We start from the raw sequence: 15,000 nt of genomic DNA on the forward strand, positions 1-15,000 counted from the left end.
ACGACATCGGGATTACAATGTAAACATGGTTTACGAGGACACATGAATTGTCCTCGTAAACCATGTTTACAAGGACATGGTTACAGGGTTTTTTTGGCTTAAAAAACATACTAAATTCAAAAAATGCAGACAGTTTTCTGTGATGGGTTTAGGGGTAGTGTAGGGGGATAGAATATACAGTATGTACAGTATAAAAAACATTATATCTATGGAGAGTCCCCATAAACCACATATACGTGTGTGTTTGTGCATAATTCTGAACTAAATAGTGGTGTTTATTAAGGAAAGTTTCACTACTACTATTGCCAATGCTTAAAGGGTTAGTTCACCCAAAAATTAAAATTCTGTCATTAATTACTCACCCTCATGTTGTTCCACACCCGTAAGGCCTTCATTCATCTTCAGAACACAAATTATGATATTTTTTATTAAATCCGATGGCTCAGTGAGGCCTGCATTCACAGCAATGACTTTTCCTCTGTTAAGATCCATAAAAGTACTAAAACCATATTTAAAACAGTTCATGCAAGTTCAGTAGTTCTACCTCAATATTATAAAGCGACGAGAATATTTTTGTACGCCAAAAACACAAAATAACGACTTTTCAACAATAGCCGATTTCAAAACGCTGCATCGGAGCTTTACGAGTTGAATCAGTGTTTTTAGTACCTTTTATGGTACTAAAGGTCCATAAAGGTACTAGTTTTTAAGTACCTTTATGGATCTTGAGAGAGGAAATGTCATTGCTTTAAATGCAGGCCTCACTGAGCCATTGGATTTAATCAAAAATATCTTAATTTGTGTTCCAAAGATGAACAAAGGTCTTACGGGTGTAGAACGACATGAGGGTGAGTAATAAATGACATTATTTTCATTTTTGGGTGAACTAACCCTTTAATTATTTGTACAAACCTACCCATAAGCATTACATTTTACCAAGCAATTCATTATTCCTATTGAAACAGGAAGTCCAATGTTGACTTAATGGCCTCACAACCATCTAACAAGCAACATGTTAATTAAAGAGTCGAAATGGCTTGTTAACTAACCATGTGTTCAATATGGCGGCAAGTTCCACTCCATATTCTTTAAAAATAGTAAAAATCTTGCTCGCTTAAGCTTTTTAACATTTATTCCTTTAAAACTATAACTTACTTTAGATTGACTAGCATGTATAATCTATAGGTCATCCTGTATCTCATTAACTATAGTACTTAGTACATATTATGGTGAATTCAGGAAGATTGGGACACATTTTGCCAATGAAATTAATAGGAAAAAGTGTCCCAATCAACCTGAATTCACCCTGATATTATTAGTATCTAATGACTATTTACGACTGGATTTGTATTAGGACCATAAAAATGATAGTAGTTAAAGAAATAAATGTTAAAACCTAGTCTCGTCTGAATGTGGTGTGAAAACATGAATCCCAGTCAGCGAAACAGGATCAAATCAGTTCCAGTTGACGGGGATTCAACTGATGTTATTTTAAGAAAACCTTAATAACGCGATTAACTCGGATTTGCAGGTGATCCTCTTGGCACTTTCTGTCATGTGTTTGTCATTACAGACGAGTGCAGAGAAGTCGTATATGTAGCCTAATTGTGTACGTTTAATCATCTTTTATATGTCTTTTCCCGCCGTAACTAACGTTTAATGATTTTGAATTTGAGACTAATGTTATTTTCATTCTCCACACTCACCGGCCTGTTCTCTAATTGGTTGCTGTAGGAGAAAACGAAAATGATTGGTCGAAAATGTCCTTATGTACAGTACTGACGTACAGCACCTCACAGTGACACTGACACTGTTGAAGCACGTGAAGCTGCTGAGCTGCCATCTAACTCGTTTCTGCACCGAAGGTAAGCTGTTATTAAGGCATGTTTCATGCTTCCTATATTTATTTCTGTGTATGAGTGTTCTTAAGATTTTAATTAAAGAGGTTGGCCAATAATTAAGGAATTATAAGCAGAGAAGAATAGTAAATTAATTATGATAATGTGCTGAAATGCATCAATTAAAATGGGATTTAATTCAAAGCACATGCTCTTATTTTTTTCAAGTTGTTCAGTAATATTGACTATTTTACCCAAGTGTTAAAGCACTGTGAATTCATGTGCAGTCTGACAGTGAGAGCTTCACACACCCTTAGAGCAGATAACAGTGTGTGCTTTATTGTGCAATACAGGTCATATAAACTGTATTCAAAATAAAGTCATAAACTTCAGATATATTTAGTGTTATGATCATAGATATGAATTTTCTAGAGCTACATAAAAGACATCATAGTGTGTCAAAGTGCATATTGGTGTTACAATTACAAAGAAAACCAAGCATCCGATAACTACATTAAATAAGAAAAAGGCCAGTGGGTTTATTATGTCTGTAAAAACTGACCTTGTTTTTACAGCCATTGAAATATGGTTCACTGATTACAGTTAAATTATTACAGATTTATAAATATAATGATAATTTGTGGGATCTTGAAACAAATATGTCCTACAATACAGATGATAGCTTTAGCCTTCATCTAACTGCAACTGCCCCTTATATCCTGTTTGCTGTTACATTTGCATGATATCACACAATATATCCTATCACTGAAAGAAAAATGTGTTATCATCCACGTCATATTCAAATTTACAACAGTGAGAGCGTTTTACTTGACAACTAATAATGCAAAGTGTATTGACATTGTTCTTGCTGATTTTTTATGAGATGAAATTGGAAGCTGGAATAAATTAAACCATTTCTGTAGTACTAAATATTAAAGAATTAAAATTTTTTTTACTTTACAAATCTTTTACTTTAAACAAAACAATGATTCATTCATAGTCTTCCATTCATGCCGGACTTGATCCAACTAAAGAAGCTCAGTGTAACGTCTGCTGTAATCGCACGCAACATGATCTGATCATTTATTATACTGTACACAGAAATACATATATAATTGCTTGCTCTTTTAAATTCATGACCTTTTTGGTATATGATTGTTTTTAATTGCTCTTCAATTTCCACTATCATTACTAATACTACCAACTCTTTCAAAGGGTGCATATCAAGAAACTCAATTTGCATTTTTTAAATTCTACTTTTAGGGGAAATGCAGCCTCATCAACACTTTTAAAGAACTTTGAATTCATATCAGCGAGGAGGTTTCCATCATTTGCAATGCCGATACGTGACACGTGGCAAGACGGCAATGGCCTTGACACAGTGGGTGAGATTGACAGTAATGGCAGCTGTGACAGTGTGGTCAGCTTCAACTCATGCTTTGTAAGACATACTTTCATTTTATGAATTGTTAAAGGGATAGTTCACCCAAAAATAAAAATTTAGATCAAATATTATAACCCAGTCACAAACTTCATGTGAACAATTTTTGTTTCAGAGTGATGAAAGTCTGGAGTATCTCTCCGCTGAGGAGAAGGCTTGTCTCATGTACCTAGAGGAGACCATTCAGTCATTGGATATGGAGGATGACAGTGGCCTGTCCAATGACGAGTCTGATCAGCTGCCAGCTCGAGGAAATGTGGCTAACAAAGCTGCCCACCTCTCTGCACTCAACAAGGTCCCTAGTCAAGGTGCGTTTTAGCTCTATTAGTATTTCTAACTCCTAACTATTTCTGGTTATACACTAAAATACATTTCTTGATTGCAGATGTGCCCAAAAGCCAATTTGAAGGTCCGTTGTCATCTAGAGGCTTGGTGCAAAATGAAATTCTGAATTATATGGTCCCTACTCCATTTGTCCTTGCGCACCGTAACTCGCAAATTCAAACCAGACCTGGATTAGCTGCATCCCAGAAAAAAACAGCACCTAAAGTGGCTTCAAAAAATGCTCAGCTCCATCAAGAAGCTCCTCGAATTCCCTCAGAGGTCAATGTGGTTGTGATACCACCTCCGCATAAAATCAAAGGAAGTAAAGATACAGCGGAAGAACAACAGAATAATGAGCGGCCAGAGAATGTGGCGAGTCGAGGACCCCTTTCGTATGAGGCTCTGGTGCATCTGCGCAAGAGTGCATCAATGCGGAAAACCAATGCAACTGAAGCCAAAACCCAAGAACAGCAGGTTTCTACAAATAACGATCTCGTGGGAAGCAACTCTGGATCCCAAATTCTTACCCAGAACTCACAGGTTGTGACCAGTAGGGGCTCCAAGCCCACTCCTCCACCTGTGGCCCCTAAACCTAAAATGAAAACCCCACACAAAGTCCCAATGAACCAGGAAGAAGCCTCCAACCCCAAAATTGACTCGACCATGCCTTGCTCCGGGGAAGTGACTGTAGATAAATTGATGAAGCCGGAGAAAGTAAGAGTGGAGGCTCTTTGCAAGTTAGGTCTCCTCAAGAAGGATACACAGAACCCAGTCTGTCAACAACTAAAGCACTCTCAATCCCCAGCAAACTTGGAGCAAAACTCGACCGCAAGTCAACGTCTTGCTCCAAGTATCCCTGCAAGATCTGGAGGACAATCAAACCAACCAATACAAAGTTGCAACCCTCTCCACCAGAGGTCCGTGAGCGATCTTTCCACAGCTTCTTCACCTCTGCAGCATGCCGATATGACTTCAACCGGGAAATCTGCCATGCTGGAACTCACTGGGATGGGACATTCAGGTTCTAACAACACAGTCATAAATGCAGTTTCTCAGAACCAAAAGTCATGTTCTTCTGCAGCAGGGACCAAGAACCACGTTAAAGACTCTCAAATGGATGTTAATGAATCGACACCCAGAAAAGTGGCGTTGCATGTAACATCATCTCAATCTAAAGGCTTCAACGTGCCAGTTCCCAGCATCGGAAGGGATCGGAGAGAGGCATTACGAAAGCTAGGACTGCTGAAAAACTGAGATTTGTTGACCATATGCTCTTTAGTTTTTAAAGACAGCATGAAACTGAAGTTGTGATAGTCTTCTCTTTTCTATTGTGAGTGAAACGCTTCTCAAACAAGAAAAAATGTTGGGTGGGACTTGATTTGGTCCATTGGGAATTGATTGGATTGTTGTGGTTTGCTATTGCTGCGATCTAGTGTGACAGGCGCTTTCAAAACATTGCTGTTTGTGTGAACATCCTGACCAACATAGCAACATCAGCTCAACCGATGTCGTGAGTTTTGGCATTTGACGGACCAATGGTCATTATTTTTTAAATTCCGTTTGGTAGCAATTTTTAGCAATTCAAAGTAACACAGTGTGGTACTTTTAGTTGATTATTCACTGAATCTAAATAGTGACGAAAGGTGCGGTCACGTTAGTGAAATTTCTGTGAGATCTCGTGGGCAAAAAATATCTATTGTCAATAGTGTTCAATGTATAAAGCACAGCTCACACAGAAGTCACTTTCAAACCAAGCAGCTTTCTTTTGGTGAACACAGCAAACTTGAACGCAAGCAAAATCTGTGAGGGTAACTTTTTCACCAACACCCGATCGCACTTATTCTTATTGAAATAATTCGATTTTGCTTGAGAAATTTCGCAGAGCAATGGTAAATGTGATCGTACCTTAACACCCAGATGCCTTTGCTTAATCAGCACTGAAGATTAAAATGAAACAGTATGTTTACTTTTCCAGGTGAACTTAAGTATATTTAATTTTGAACTGGCTGTAAGTAGATTAGCCTTGAATTACTCTTTGATCATGCTATTGAAAGTGTGCTCCAAATCTGTCTGTATGAATAACAAATCAGTTTTTTTTCAAATACAATGGAGTATGTCTGCTGCACCAGAGACTCTTGAACCCCGTCTCCCAAAGATCAGCTATCAGTCAAACTCCTCATTTTACACGCCGGTCAGTGAGATCTGACACAGCACTTTGGTGAATTAGTGCATTATCTTAGGTTGCAACCAACAGACTGGTGTTCATGTTACCTGGCCTCTCAGATTCATCTGTCATTAAAGTTCTTTATCTCGGAATGTGACCTAGTTCATGACTTACAATGAGAATGGTTCCTTCTGTTTGTATTGACTCAGTTAACAGTTGCCCTTTCAAAGTGGTATCTCTAGCTGAATCCGCACCACAATGCACACGGAAAGCAGCAATAAATTATGACAATGTTTAACCACAGAACACACATTAATAAAGTAATAATTCAGGATAAAATGTCTCACTTGGTTTCAGTATGTCTGGTTGCTGTGCTCTGTGATCAGAATTTTATGCCTAAACTATCCAAGTGCAAACATAACCAACAATTTAAACCTTTCCAGCTGATATGCTTGGGGTTGATAGCAAAACCATGGTGAAAAATATAACTGGTTTAATGCCAATGCAATTAGATCAATAAAAACACATGGAAAACACACTGCTGTTAAATACATTGATTAGCCCTCACAGAGTTTGTGGGTAGGAAGTATCAAATGATACTCATCTTGGCTTCACTCTAGTGCTTTTCACCAAGAGGTTCTACTTACAGTGATTACTGTATGCTGGGCAAAGGTCACTGTCACTATTGCATCTTCTTAATACACTATCACAAGAGAGAATGTGTATTTTACATATATAAAGCAAAGCGCCCCTGTAGTAAATGTTATCCCTTAAAAATCACTAAAATAACTTTTAAATGTTTTTTTTTTTCCTGTGAAAAAAAAAAATATTAATGCCTTAAAATAGCTTGAATGTAACTACACCCTTGCTTTATTTACTATATGCGGATCTGTGAATATGCTAATTAACCCCGCCTCCATTCACTCGCACGAGCTCACGTGACAGAGATCCACTTGGTCAACTTACTAAGGTAACACTTCAATTTTAACACTTTTTACAAAGTCAGACATAACGGTAATTAATATGATTAGTCTTTTGCTTGACTATATTATCAAACAGCTAATAATGTGTTGCTAATGTTACACAAACCATGTTCCCGTTCACCATCTTAGAGTCAGACAGCTGCCTTCAAAAAATCGGCATCCTTAAAAAAGCTTTGAACAACTAAGAAGTGGAGAAAGGCATAGTACGGAAGAGGATTAGGGCAAAGCAATAATAAAAATATAAAACCATCTCGACATTAAAGTTGTTAAATTTTGAGAAAAAACTCATTAAATTTCGAGAAAAAAGTCTAAATAAAATGTTGAGAATAAAGTAATTATATTACGAGAAAAAAGTCGTTAAATTACGAGAACAAATTCGTTAAATTATGAGAAAAATGTCGTTAAATTTCGAGAAAAAAGTCGAGATAAAATGTTGAGAATAAAGTCATTAAATTACGAGAAAAAAGTTGTTAAATTACGAGAACAAATTCGTTAAATTATGAGAAAAATGTCGTTAAATTTCGAGAAAAAATCAAGATAAAATGTTGAGAATAAAGTCATTAAATTATGAGAAAAAAGTCGTTAAATTACGAGAACAAATTCGTTAAATTATGAGAAAAATGTTAAATTTCGAGAAAAAAATCAAGATAAAATGTTGAGAATAAAGTCATTGAATTACGAGAAAAGTCGTTAAATTACGAGAACAAATTCGTTAAATTATGAGAAAAATGTCGTTAAATTTAGAGAAAAAAGTCGAGATAAAATGTTGAGAATAATCTCATTAAATTACGAGAAAAAACATGTTAAATTTAGAGAAAAAGTCAAGATAAAATGTTGAGAATAAACTCATTAAATTACGAGAAAAAAGTCGTTAAATTTAGAGAACAAATTCGTTAAATCATGAGAAAAATTTCGTTAAATTTCGAGAAAAAAGTCGAGATAAAATGTTGAGAATAAAGTCATTAAATTACGAGAAAAAAGTCATTAAATTACGAGAACAAATTCGTTAAATTATGAGAATAAATACGTTAATGTAATGAGTTTATTCTCAACATTTTATCTCAACTTTTTTCTCGAAATTTTATTTTTTTCTCGTAATTTAATGAGTTTATTCTCAACATTTTATTTCGACTTTTTTTTCTCGAAATTTAACCATTTTTTTCTCAAAATTTAACAACTTTAATCTCGAGATGGTTTTATTTTTTTATTATTGCTTGGCCCTAATCCTCTTCCGTAGCATATAGTTCATCATAACATCGTAATATACATCATATACCCAAAATATACCAGGACTCCCCTGCTTTAGAGCCATTACAGTTAATGATATGCTAAAGCCCGTTGGCACTTTGATGTGATTGGTTACAAGGTAGTTTGTGACGTCAGAATCACCAGTGATTTAAAACAGTGATTTTTTTTAAAACTGTCTTTAGATTACAAAAGTTTTAAAAAGAAAATACTTTCTGAATTTGCTCATGGTTTGTCTTAAAGCATATTAAAACACCACATAGACATATAAACAACATTACAAACTTGATTTTCACCACAGGGGGACTTTTTCATACTTGTTATGAGTCTGGCTACAAGAGATGAATCACCAAAATGTCCAAATAGAAAAATGAAGGAAATTAAACAACACAAAACAACATTTGTATTTGTATTTATATTGCTAATGCGATGTATGTTCATATTGGCCCATGGGAACAAAAGCGAAACTTAATTTTATCCATTAAAAAAGTGGCTTCAGAAGCAAATTGTACTTTAAAATGATGTACACTCAGATAAAATGCTATATAAGTGACTTATATAGACTTATAAGTGGCCTCATATTAAAATACTTTCTCTGAAACATCTCCAGTTATTAGAACCTTTCATTTATGGGATAAATCTTTAAAAGGACAAAGAAACTAGTTTTTCAAGACAAAAATATAGTACACACAGCAGCATGGGTTTTCAGTGCTGAAACCTCTCAGTGCAAGATAAAAACACTGCAGCACATTAGGTAGCATTATTTCTACTTCAGGTAGTATTAGTTCAAATTCCTATGTTTTACACAGTGCTTACATGCCACATTGTGCGACATTTAGAATTGAAAGACGTTAGATCACAAAATTACCCTGCATGTCATTAAGCACTAATACAATAAAAATATATCTTTATATATCTACAAATGAAATAAAAACAGATAACAGCAGCTTAAAAAGACAAAGCTCTGGGCTCTCTTATATAAACAAGGGATTTGGAAAGCCGTGTCCCATCAGTTGCTCTCAGTTGGGATGAGCGCCTTGCTCTTCTTGCGCTTTACTTTGCCGTGTGCAGGTGGGACTCCAAGGGACTCCAAACGGAAGGGGCGTGGAAGGAGAGATTCTACGCTAAGAGGAGACAAACTGGACCCGCTGGAGGTCTGGTGGGCTGAACCATTCCCGACTGAACCAGAATAATTCACTGTGAGAAAGCAACATTTATAAACATACCACAGTTGCATGAGAGAAACAAATGAACATGAATCTGTAATGGTTTATATTACATCAATTTCTTACTTGTGTTTTTAATAGAGTCGCCAGCCAACAGCTGACTGGTCCGTTTTGGCTTGAAGTAGTTAGTGGCGATATGTTGGCTATCACTGCGGTTCAACATGAACTTGTAGCGGTCCTCCTCCTCTTCCTGCTAAAAAGAGATTTGGAGTCAGTTGGACATGCGTCAAAGCTATGGATGTTTTTCATATTCATAAGTAAGATTCTAGGGATCTAAAACACTTTTCATTCTCACTTAGCCCAGGGTGCTTTTAACCCTGGGTTAAAATGAATAACATTTCAAATATATTTTGTAAAAGTGCGTTAAGACCACTTTTAACCCTAGTATATGTCCAAACCTGGATTGTAATGCCAAAGTTATACAGTGTCAAGTGCATTAGGGCTAGAATGTTAACCAATCATAAACTAAACTGTGCTTGCCTCATTAAATATTCATGTGCTTTATACTTGTAACATAAACTTTTAACACGCTTTATTTAGTTTCAGCGAAAGCAAAAACATTTTCTGGAGTAATGAAAAGGCAATATTATTACATTATTATTATGCAAATAATTAAGGTGACACAGGATTGCTTTAATCCAGGTTTAAAATGATCCTCAGCTAGCAATTTCAAGTGTAAAACCCCATTATTGAATGTTGCACATTAATCTAGCACTGATATCCACTACCGCTCAAAAGTTTGGGATTTTTAATGTTTTTAAAAGAAGTTTCGTCTGCTCACCAAGGGTGCGTTTACTTAATTAAAAATACAGTAAAAACAGTAATATTGTGAAATATTATTACAATTTAAAATGACTGTTTCCTATTTGAAAATATTTTAAAATGTAATTTATTTTTGTGTTGGCAAAGCTGAATTTTCAGCATCATTACTCCAGTCTTCAGAAATCATTCTAATATGTCAATTTGCTGCTCAAGAAACATTTATTGTTTACAATTGTACAAAATATTTGTGTACAATATTTTTTTTTTTCAGGATTCTTTGATGAATAGAAAGTTTAAAACAACAGTATTTATTTGAAATCTAATCTTTTGTAACATTATAAATGCCTTTACTGTCACTTTTGATTGATTTAATGTAAAAAGTATTAATTTCTTTAATTTCTTTTCAAAAAAATAAAAATAAAAATTCTTACTGACCCCAAACTTTTGAACGGTAGTGTATAATGCTACAGAAGCTTTGTATTTCAGATAAATGCTGTTCTTTTGAACTTTCTATTCATCAAGGAATCCTGAAAAAAAAGGTACACAACTGTTTTCAACATTGATAATAATGACAAATATTTCTTGAGGAACTAATCATCATATTAGAATGATTTCTGAAGGATCATGTGACACTGAAGACTGGAGTAATGATGCTGAAAATTCAGCTTTGCATCACAGGAATAAATTACTTTGTAAAATACAATCAAATAGAAAACAGTTATTTTAAATTGTAATAATTTTTCACAATATTACTCTTTTTACTGTATTTTTAATTAAATAAATTAAGCCTTGGTGAGCAGACAAAACTTCTTTTAAAAACATTAAAAATCTTACCGATCCCAAACTTTTGAGCGGTAGTGTATCTGATTCATTTGTAGTGTATCTGTGTATAAATGTCAGAAGTCATGTTTGAATGGTGTTAATTCACTGTCTGAATACCACAAAAGGGTCGACAAGGTCTGAGGCAGAATTCCTGCGTGCTGAAAGTCTGCCAGGGGCAATGGCACCTGAAGGAGGCACTGTAGAGCAAGAAGAGAGAGAATATACCTTTAAATCACACAAGAACTGACTGAAACATTTGCTTTTTTTGTGCACCTGCGCATATTCTTTTTTGGATATGCACAATTTAAAAGCATCTTGTTCTTCGTGATTTATTATTATAATTTAAAAAAAACTGTTTTTTTGTATCGTTAAAGTATAGTTTATAAAATAAACTTTCATTTTTAAAGTATATTATACAAAGATCATCAAGACTCTCAGGAATTTCCCAATGCAGCTGTTCTCTTCCCAACACTTCACCTGCAGGTAAGGTCGTTTTCTGCACCACAACCTCTGGCAGTCTCCATGTCCCTCCATCTTCATCCCACACTGCCTCCTTCCGCAGCCGATCCAGGTTGCTGTAGTTACAGTCCCTGCGCACCAGGGGCACCATGCGCTCCAAGATTCCTTGAAGGAGCTGGCCTTCCCGCTCCAGGCGCCGGATGGTGGCCAGATAATCATCTCTCTCCATCTCAAACTCTGCCTGAAGATCTCTGATCTCCAACTTGGCAGCTTTCAGCTGTTCATTATATAAACAGATGGTTGGACATTTTAGATGGTTCTAAAGTCATCTCAATAAAAAAGCTAGAAATATAATTTAGAAATTGGCCATATTGACATCCACAGAGTGGAGAAAAGTCAATGGGGTCCATCAACTGTTTCCGACATTCTTCAAAATATCTTCTTTTGTGTGAAACTCATACAGGTTTGGAACAACTTGATGGTGATTAAATGATCACAGAATTTTCATTTTTGGGTGAACTATCCACTTACTTTAAGTATCAGTCGAATTCTGAGTGAATACTAAATATTATCTGAGTACTAAAAGCTCTAACCTTCTTCTGTGTGTTCTCCAGGTGTCTGCTCTTGGCATGAACTTCCTCCTGAATGGAATCGTACACGTTCAGCAGCACGCTGTCACTTTCCTCACTGCTCTGGCTCAGAGCTTCGATTAGCTGCTTCTTCCTCTGGTCAGCCAGAGTCTTCCTCTGTCTGTGTCTCTGCTTCAGTTCCTCGTTCCTCACCTGCTCTCCACCCACAAACTCCTGCTCCAGCTGCTGCAGCCTTTAGGCCAACAAAATATAACAGAGGCAGCAATTAAGTTCATCCCCTCCATATTTATCCAAATGTTATTATGTCCATAGCTATTACCATCCTGCTAATTCATTCTCCTTCCCTTTTAAAGACCCAGCATGTTTTAGAGTGTACATTTTTAAGTGTACAAATACTTTTTGGTGCCTTTGTGCATTATATTAATAGGGATGCACCACAGTATTTGACCAAACTCTTGACCGCAAATGGCTGTCTGAGCATCTAACCTTTCTAAAACATGCTTCTGGTCCAGTTGAACTGGTGCGGCAACCACAGTTGTATCTGAAACCGAACTCTCGGCACTGGGAGCTCCTTCGACACTAGCAGCAGCAGAAGACGGACTCTCCTACACAAATAAGAGTCATTTAGATTTGTGAGATTAAAAAAACTCAGTAACTCTTTTAAATTTTAAACACATTTGCATGACCTACTTGGCTGCGTGATTGTTTATATTGTCACAAAAATGTAAATTGTATTTTTGTATTGTCAACTTAATCTGCTTACATACAATACGCTCACAAAGTGATATAAACTATATAGCAAATAGCCAGACTTTTTATTTCATTACAAAATTTAACTGTATTATTGCCCAGCTCTTTATATAAATTATAAGTAAGACAACTTTATCCGCTTACATATAGTATACTCACTTAAGTGCGATATATACTAGAGCATTGTTGCAAAATTTAAACTATATTATCGCCCAGCTCTAATCTGCTAAATGCAACTATAAGGCATGAAAATATTAAGATATTCGAAGCATTAACGTCACGATTTTCTGTAAAGCTGCTTTGAAACAATGTGTATGTGGAAACACCATCTAAATAAATTTGACTTGACTACTTAAATCAAGTTTTAGACAAAAACAAAGCACCTCGGGTACATCATGGTCAACACTGGCCCGTTCTTCTGTAGCCACAGGTGCAGTGATGGGCTCTTCTTTAGGAAGGTCCACACAAGGGCCACCTGTTTAAGGAGAGATTGCAAGAAAATTCGACCAGATTAAGACGATCTAGAACCTAAAGTTGTACCTAAAGCAAACTAGTTTCAACATTACCAGTGGTGTGTGCTCGACTAGCTCTGGACCTCTCCAAAGAAGAGAGTCTGGTCTCGTATGATGTTCTCAAGGCAGCAATGTCCTCCTGGAGCTTGACTTTGGACTCTTGTTCAGCATCATACTCGGCCTGCAGCCTCGCTAGTTTCTTCTCATATTCCTATATTTACATTTACATGTACATTAATGAATTTGGCACTGGCAGACACTTTTATCCAAAGCAACTTGCTTTCTGTGGGAATTGAACCCATGACCTTGGCAATGCTCAACTGTTTAATCTACAGGGGAAAATATGCATAGTATTTAATTATTTCTATTGACAATGAGAAATCCAATCAACACATTAAAGGTACTAAAAGAGGATCTTTTCGTCGACTGAGAAACCAAAGACTGTTAGTGAGTTTTTGAAATGAGCGCATGCGTAAGAACAACCCCCCTCCTTCACAGCTCATTTCGAGGGAACGCCTCCCAAAACTCGTGCACGAGTATTGGAACACGAGTGTTTACCACCGGCATTCGCTGTGTCGTGTTAGTGGATTCATTATGTCGGACTCACCGCAGGAAACTCATAATCTGCAGTTGTTACTCCTGACAAAAACATTGCATGCGGTGCCTGTGGAGTGTGGAAAGTTACTGGAGCGCGCAGCCGCACACGTCTCTCACAAGGAACGTCATGGCAGTGATTGACAAGCCAGAGGGCCAATCGTTTACGCGATTGGCTGATGTTTTTAAGGCCCTTCCTCGTGCACAGATGATGTAATTAATATTATTCCTTTCAGTGCACCTAATAAATAGTCTTTTATCAGTTAGTAAAGACAGTTTCAAGTAATATTGCAATAATCTATAAAACAAAACATCCTCTTTAGCACCTTTAAAATAGAAAGTTTCTTCAAAAATCCTTCATCTCCTGAGGTGAAGGCCTCATTCTAGTGCAGAAACATCAACATTAAAGGGTTAGATCACCAAAAAATGAAAATTCTGTCATTAATTACTCAGCTTCATGTCATTCCAAGCCTGTAAGACATTCGTTCATCTTCCAAACACAAATGAAGATCTTTTTAATGAAACCTGAGAGCTTTCTGTCCCTCCATTGACAGCCTATGCAACTACCCATTTTCAAGGCCCAGAAAGGTAGTAAAGACATCAGTAAACTCCAGTGGTTTAATCTCAATTTTATGAAGAGATGCCAACATAACAACAAACCACTTTATTTACAAAATTCACAAGAGTTGCGTAGGCTGTAAATGGAGGGACAGAAAACTCTCAGATTTCATTAAAAAGATTTACATTTACATTTACATTTATGCATTTGGCAGACGCTTTTATCCAAAGCGACTTACATTGCATTATGCTATACATTTGTATCTGAGTATATATAAAAAGATCTCCATTTGTGTTCCGAAGATGAACGGAGGTCTTACGGGTTTGGAACGACATGAGGGTGAGTCATTAATGACAGAATTTTCATTTTTGGGTGAACTAACCCTTTAAGACTCTTCTTTCTGTACACACCTCTTTTATCCTGTCTTTCTCTGCTTCACTGTCTGATGTGTTGCTCTGGGGTCGCGACACAACAGCTGAAGAATCTCCTGACTTCTGACCTGTCAAAAGTGCTGATAAAAGACAAAAATAAGTTCAAATTGTGCTCTTTCACAATTCAAAGATATTCAAATGTACACAAATGATGTGTTTCTTACAAGTGAGGTTGGTAGACCCCAGTTGCCCAGAGATTAACGCCCGCAACTTCTTGATCTCCTCCTGATACTCGCGAAGGAGGGCATCTTTTGGGTCCTCGTTGATGCGGGGTCGGTTTTGGATGCTCTTGGCGCGATT

The 15,000-nt window shown here is 36.4% G+C and overlaps 3 protein-coding genes across 4 annotated transcripts in view; 2 read left to right on the top strand and 1 right to left on the bottom strand.

The window, feature by feature from the left end:
• The window catches only part of yod1 (YOD1 deubiquitinase), a 5,852-nt gene extending 3,987 nt beyond the window's left edge, over window positions 1-1,865 (top strand). The window contains exon 4 of the mRNA XM_067387804.1: window positions 1,735-1,865. The gene's annotated coding sequence lies outside the window, so the exon portion shown is untranslated. The remainder of the gene's footprint in view (window positions 1-1,734) is intronic.
• A 1,244-nt stretch (window positions 1,866-3,109) lies between these two features.
• zgc:158258 (uncharacterized protein LOC791186 homolog) lies at window positions 3,110-6,178 on the top strand. Its single transcript, XM_067387801.1, has 3 exons — window positions 3,110-3,279; window positions 3,395-3,587; window positions 3,665-6,178. Exons 1-3 carry the CDS (start codon window positions 3,175-3,177, stop codon window positions 4,855-4,857), a joined length of 1,491 nt encoding a protein of 496 aa, XP_067243902.1. The 5' UTR covers window positions 3,110-3,174; the 3' UTR covers window positions 4,858-6,178.
• A 2,260-nt stretch (window positions 6,179-8,438) lies between these two features.
• The window catches only part of kif17 (kinesin family member 17), a 9,088-nt gene continuing 2,526 nt past the window's right edge, over window positions 8,439-15,000 (bottom strand). Inside the window, exons 5-14 of one of the 2 annotated variants that reach the window (XM_067387146.1) lie at window positions 14,865-15,000; window positions 14,680-14,780; window positions 13,171-13,327; window positions 12,988-13,079; window positions 12,341-12,459; window positions 11,858-12,086; window positions 11,283-11,541; window positions 10,923-11,002; window positions 9,288-9,411; window positions 8,439-9,192 (exon numbers count right to left, since the gene is read on the bottom strand). The exon at window positions 14,865-15,000 is cut by the window's right edge and continues 317 nt beyond it. In XM_067387146.1, coding sequence (XP_067243247.1) covers window positions 9,005-9,192; window positions 9,288-9,411; window positions 10,923-11,002; window positions 11,283-11,541; window positions 11,858-12,086; window positions 12,341-12,459; window positions 12,988-13,079; window positions 13,171-13,327; window positions 14,680-14,780; window positions 14,865-15,000 — 1,485 coding nt within the window. In that variant the 3' untranslated portion in view covers window positions 8,439-9,004. Of the gene's footprint in view, window positions 9,193-9,287; window positions 9,415-10,922; window positions 11,003-11,282; window positions 11,542-11,857; window positions 12,087-12,340; window positions 12,460-12,987; window positions 13,080-13,170; window positions 13,328-14,679; window positions 14,781-14,864 lie in introns of both variants that reach the window. The other variant, XM_067387145.1, reaches the window with a different exon arrangement.

This window comes from Chanodichthys erythropterus, chromosome 6 (genome assembly GCF_024489055.1).
Source record: "Chanodichthys erythropterus isolate Z2021 chromosome 6, ASM2448905v1, whole genome shotgun sequence".
Taxonomy (NCBI): Eukaryota; Metazoa; Chordata; class Actinopteri; order Cypriniformes; family Xenocyprididae; genus Chanodichthys; species Chanodichthys erythropterus.